Below are 6,492 nucleotides of genomic sequence, written 5' to 3' on the forward strand. Positions count from 1 at the left end.
CTGTTTTTGTCCTGTTTACCACCCCTGAACATCACGGTTCAGGTAAGAAGATAAACTCTTATTTCATTTAGGGCTCATAGCCTACATGTTCCTTAAATCCAATTTGCTTAGCTCATAGTTCTGTGAAATGCACCACACCTATGATAGTCCCTTCTAATGATACTCACCACCTTTTATATACCACGGCAGGAGAAAACACTAAAAATAATTTTTCCAAGCTGTCACATTCAATTAATACTTGGGGGGGTGGGGGCGGGGGCGGGGAAGGGAGAAAGAGGAGAAAATATTTATTCACCTGCACTTTATTGTTACTTATCTCAAGTTTCAAAAATAGAAAACATTTTTAATCAGAGTATACCCGAGAGCTAAACATTAAGATGGTGGTCCCACTATTCTTGAACCTAGACATTGGCTAAAATGGATTTATATGTACTTTTAAAGTGAGCAAGCACAAGAAGTCTATTCAGTAAGTAAAGTTGCATGTCTGTCAGCAAATCCAAGATCTCAGAGGCAATATTTATTTCAAAAGTAATAAATTATATGGTCACATATTAATTGGTGAGTTACAATGATAGAAACCCTTGAAATTCTCACAAAAAATTAGAATTATTTCAGTTAGGCTGTTTGCATATCTCATGACTATGTTTTCTAATGACCTATTAACCCAAATTAAAAATTAAATAACATTAACTCACCAACAGGCATATAACTTCAAAGCTGAGAGAAAAAGAAAGTACCAATCACAAAGAATTTCAATTAAACATTATTTGGCAGTCCAGAAAGAAGAAATATTACAAATAAGTCCTAATCATGGATAATATAGTTGTGTATTGGTTTAAAGACTAGCTTCATCAAAATACTTGTGAGAAAAATTACACATTACCTATTTTGTTCAAGATGTAACATAAAACTTGTAATAAATCCTCTATATTAAAAAAAAAAAGGATGATCACCTGAAAAAGGTTTACAACATCTCACTAACAAAGCAAAATTAAGCTAAAATGGTTCATTCACTTATTTTGGCCTTCAGTTACAAATAAAAAGCCACTAAAAATTCATTATATAGCTTTATAAACAATGAGAAACATTATTATGGGAAAAAATATTTTGTCAATGAAAAAAATCACTGACTCGATGAGCATTTGATCATTTTATTTACAAAATATAAGCAAGACTTACATCCCTTTCTGGCGAAACTTTTCAATAACCTATATGAAGGGGCTTAAGATGTATCAATTATAAAACACAATAAAATGAAAACATTTTTAAAATTTACAAATACAAACCAGTACTTTATACAAGAATTCTCTATAAAGTTCGTCAATCAATGCAAAAAATAATTAATTTCAACTGAATATAAAGCATGTCCAGTTTATGCAATTTTGTTAACTTATTTTTGCTTTGTTGGAGACTTTTCTCTTCGCCGGTCCTGGCTTTTCTTTGATTCTCTGGATTGCTCAGAGTATCTGCTAGACTTTTCCCATCGTCTCTCGGCACCATTCTGATACCTATCTTCGTCACTTCTAGAGCCTGAATGTTTTCTGTTCTTTTCCCTTGACTTTGATCTCTCTTTTCTTCTAAAATTTTCACTGTCCTTATTTTGGTGTCTGTGCTTCTCATTTTCAGAAAAAGAATTTCTTCTCTCTCTTGTTTTCTTTTTAGGTTCACCATGCTTATTCTCCAAATCTATGTACATTTCTTGGTCTCTGTCATTCACAACTCTACTGTAACTATTTCGTTCAAAAGCAACACCTCTGTCTGACATGTATTTTGTTACAGGATCTCTCCAATTTGGATCTCTTGAATTCTGATCTCTGTGGTTTTCTGACCTTCTTTCTCTCTCAGTTCTTGTTTCCTGGTATCTTTGTTCTGGTCTTCTTTCTTCTTGTTTCCTATCATTTGTTTGTTGATTCCTCATCAATTTACCTACTTCTTTACTTCTGGTTTTCCCTTGTCTCTTCTTTCTTACATCTTTAGCTGTATGTGTAAAATGAAACATAGTTACCTTTTATATTAATCTTAATTTTGTAAGTTAACAATCACATTTACTGATGCATTGTAGGTTAACTAATTCAGATAAACTGTATGCAAAGCTAAACTGATTAAATGGAAAGTCTGACAACAAAACACTTTACAAAATGCATAATCTTTAAGAATATATAATATCTTAACATTAGTTACCAAAGTATAAGGGTACTTCAAAAAGTTCATAAAAAGATTCTTGTTATCTTTCAATTCTATTTTTCCATGAACTTTCTGAAGTATACCCGTACTGTTTTGATCCTTAGACTCAAGACAGTAAACAAGAACTTCAATAAACTATAACAAATGTCATAAAAATTTTTACTAAATGACTAGAACGAGACATTTCCAGTTACAAATTTTATCCCAAAGTGGAAATTCTAGTCCATGTGCATTCTATCATATAAAATATTATGTTACATCTGGTACATAATGAAAATACAATGATCACACATACCAGCAACATCACTTCCAAAAGGTGGGAGTGGGACAACTACGTTTGCTCAAGAGCATGAATATACATTATTTTTCAAATAAACACCTCTTTCTATGAAAACAATAGCTCTGCCGCTATCAGAGAGGTAGTAACTGAACCAATAAGAAAAATGTTAAGATATACAGTCACAGGCTTTATGAGAGCCAAAGTCTCAGTTTTGGAAAATACTCTTCTAAAAAGGCCTTGAACAATTTAACTTTACTGATACAATCACAAATATAAATACAAAATAACTGTATGGAAATAACTCACCATTTCAAGCTGTAAAACAAATTTAATCACTTTATCTGTGCTATTTAATTTGGGTACATAAATCAAAGAGTTGCTCAGATGAAAAAAATTTCTGTCAAATTCATGTGTATAAAGAAAAAAGAAAATATGGTAGAGAACTGCCTATCTTTGCTCTAACTCTACCCAAATCACATTGTACCAACTTCTATTTCTTCTGCCAAATGCACACAGTACAGTCAGCTAGTTTGCCGCTAAGGACCTATTTCTCTGGTTCCTATCAAACGGATCAACTGAGCTGCACCTACCCAAGCAGAAACCATCTGGCTCTGTGCTAAACCAACATCTCTCTGACTCTACACCATTCTCAGTGCTTTACTTCACATTTAAATCCAGACATATAAAAATATGCAATCTCCTCTCTCTTCACTATGTTTGCTTTACAATTTCCTAATTTGGGGGCAGTTCCTACTGCTTTTAAGCTTTTGAATACTTTATTAATGAAACAAACATCTCTACTGAAATTTTATGATAAGGCAAATTAATTTTGAATCAGCAAGCTTCCTTATTGCAGCAATTCATGCTGTGTTATCATCTGTTCTCAAAATGAATACCATGAAATAACAAATTCTGTAAAATTAAAAGAGGTGAATGTTAAATGATCAATGTTTGTATATTTCAATTCAAGAATAAAAGTTCCTGTAAGCATCTGGAAACTTGCTTGATAACATAAAACACTGAGAGCCCCACAATTCTGGATGCCACAAAGCATGTAAAACACTTTGAAATGTGACAAGCTAGAAAACAAGACTGTAAAGATTAGCCTTCCAACTTAAGGCTACAAGAAAAAGTACTATCTCCCTGAAGTATTGCATTAAAAAAAAACAAACAAAACAAGAAATGAGATACATTTCAGACAAGCAGACAATCCCTGTTCAGATCAAGATACTATAATGGAAGAAAGCAGAATTGGCCTTGGGTAAAACAACTGTTCTTTTTCAGAAAATGTGAACCAGAATCAAACTCTGAAAAATCTTTTATCATAGCATTTCCACTTTCAAGTAGGATACAGAAGACTGTAGAAGAACTGTGCTGAAAACAACTAGAAATGCCATATAAAAATTTAACATCTTTCATTTAAAGGCACTAATGATCTGGAAAAACTTGTGATGCTATAACAGAAGAAAATATTTTAAAAAAAAAAGAAAAATAAAAAGAATAAGGTTATGTCAAAAGAACATACGCGTTAAGTTGAAGGAACTCCTAAATGCTAAAGCTGAAATAGTATTGGACTTATCCATGAATAAGATAAATAATAAATCTGCAGTAAATATATGAGCAAAAGATACGTATCCATAATACATAAAGAATTCCTACAAATCAATAGAAAAGGCAACTTAATAAAAAACAAAAAAGCAAACAAACAGGCAAAAGACTTGAGCAGCCACTTAACAAAAAAGAAAATATCCAAATAGACAATAATAAAGGTGCTGAACTGCTCAGTGTGAAGAAAATGCAAATTAAAATAAAAACCACAATGCAATACCATTCCATTACACACCCACCAGGATGGCTAAAATGAAAAGGGTGGTTAATTTAATGTGTTAACGAAAACGGGAGCTACCGGGACTCTCACATATGACTGGTCACCACGTAAATTGGAAGAACTACTTGGAAACTGTTTGGCAGTATTTATTAAAGCTAAATATATGTGCATTCTGTAACATAGTGATTCCACCTATAGGTATATACCCAACAAAAATGTGCATGTGTATGATCATCAAAAGATATTTATAAGAGTATCCACAGGAACATTATTTGTAAATCTACATATCCATCGAGTAGAAGAGATAAATACATTGTGATATATTCAGAGAGGGGAAAACTATACTGCGATAGGAATGAATGAACTATAATTAAATGCAATAATATGGATGAATCTCGCAAACAATATAGAAAGAAATAAGCCAGACATAAAGGAGTTCATAATGTATAATTCTAAAGTTAAAACCAGGCAAAACTAATGTATGGAATTACAAATCAGAATAATAGATGCCATGAGGATGGGAGGAGGGCAGCAATGGGGGAAGAAAACAAAGAGAACTTCCAGGATCTGGTAATTCTTGATCTGGGAGCTATATGAACGTGTAGTTCTCTTCATAAAAACTTCATACAGCAAATGAAGTATACACTGAGTGTGTGGTATATGTCAATTACTAACATAAAACTTTACTATAAAAAGTAAAAAACTAGAATTTCTTTAAAATAAAAATACCAGGATAGCGCCTATAAACTAGATTACAGACATTATGAATGGCATTTTAGTCATTGCTCAAATAAATATTTGCCAATGAAATATCTTCATTTCTATGAACAGGATTCCAAAAGGTAATCAGTATATAAATGTAATAGACTATAGACTACAATAGTGACAGATGATCATTTATGTTATTAATTATGATTTTAAAATAACTGAACTCTAAAATAAATAAGCAATCAAATTATTTTCTTCCCTCATTATAAATATCAGCAGCAATATACTTGTTAGGAAAGAGGAGGAGAAGTGGTGGATTAATGGGTACAAAACTATGCTATTTAAGTGAATCATTGTGCAGTATATGCATGTACTAAAATAACACACTATACCCCACAAATAAGTACAAGTAAATGTTAAAATAAAAATAATTAATTACTTAAAAAAAAAAGACAAATTATAAATGAGTTTTAATACCTGGGGCAGAGCTATGACTGCTGGTAGATGAAGAATCACTCTCTTCGCTGGAAGACTCTGAACTGCTATTACTGCTCTCGGAATCAGAGTCAGAGGAGTCAGACCCTGAAGAGGAGGATGCTGAAGAGGAAGAGGATGGGGAGGATTTATTTTGCTCAACATCTGGTTTTTGTGCCACGATGACCTTTGGTGTATTTTTGAGATGCTCACGCAATTCATCCCTAATTAAAAAAATCATCTCTGTTAGATTCTGCTTCAAAGGCAGTTGTGAGGTAATTTTATAAGTTGAAAATAAAATTCTGAAAATAATCCTTACGTTAAACCTCCAAGACCTATAGAAGTAAAGAAGTTGATGGCAAAACGAGTGTTTCTTGGATTATCTCGGGGTAATAATCCTTCAAAGAATGGCTGGAGCGTTCTAAAAAGGAAAAACAAAAAATGAACAAAAGAGAACGAAATGCTTAAAGATAAAAAGGCAAAATCCTTATATACTAATTTTTCAGATTTTCTATATGTTAAATTAGTAAATGAAATATAACCAAGTAAGTGGTTTATGCCATTTATTACATTGGGCTACATAGTATCTAAATGAAATGAGTAGGGTCAAGTGATAATTTACTAAACTTGATTTCTATGATTATACAACAAAGGATTGTTTATTTATTTATTTTTATTGGAACATATTGCAACAGAGGTTTTTAAAAAACTTTTCTATACACATGTCAACACATACACAGAATGAGTGTATGTGCAGAAAATTTAAAAATCTCCTCTGTTGTGTGACACACGCACACATATTCACATGCATGCATACATAGCACTTGGGCAAAGCACTGGGACAGAGGCAGAAGCAGTCAACAAAAGGGAGAAATCAAGGATAAAGACTGCATATACTTACTATATACAGAGGGGGACAAACAGAAAAGCATTAACAATACAATGTAGTTTTGGATATGAGGTCTTGAGTGCCACACTGAATGACTACTCAGTGGAGTCAGAGAAAACTAATAAAAAA

The 6,492-nt window shown here is 32.3% G+C and overlaps 1 protein-coding gene across 1 annotated transcript in view; it reads right to left on the reverse strand.

The window, feature by feature from the left end:
* Positions 1-1,135: 1,135 nt before the first annotated feature.
* The window catches only part of CWC22 (CWC22 spliceosome-associated protein), a 54,530-nt gene continuing 49,173 nt past the window's right edge, over positions 1,136-6,492 (reverse strand). The window contains exons 17-19 of the mRNA XM_008570994.1: positions 5,794-5,895; positions 5,478-5,698; positions 1,136-1,977 (exon numbers count right to left, since the gene is read on the reverse strand). Of these exons, the coding sequence (XP_008569216.1) occupies positions 1,391-1,977; positions 5,478-5,698; positions 5,794-5,895 (910 nt within the window). The 3' untranslated portion in view covers positions 1,136-1,390. The remainder of the gene's footprint in view (positions 1,978-5,477; positions 5,699-5,793; positions 5,896-6,492) is intronic.

Source organism: Galeopterus variegatus, unplaced genomic scaffold (assembly GCF_000696425.1).
Source record: "Galeopterus variegatus unplaced genomic scaffold, G_variegatus-3.0.2 Scaffold651, whole genome shotgun sequence".
Classification (NCBI taxonomy): Eukaryota; Metazoa; Chordata; class Mammalia; order Dermoptera; family Cynocephalidae; genus Galeopterus; species Galeopterus variegatus.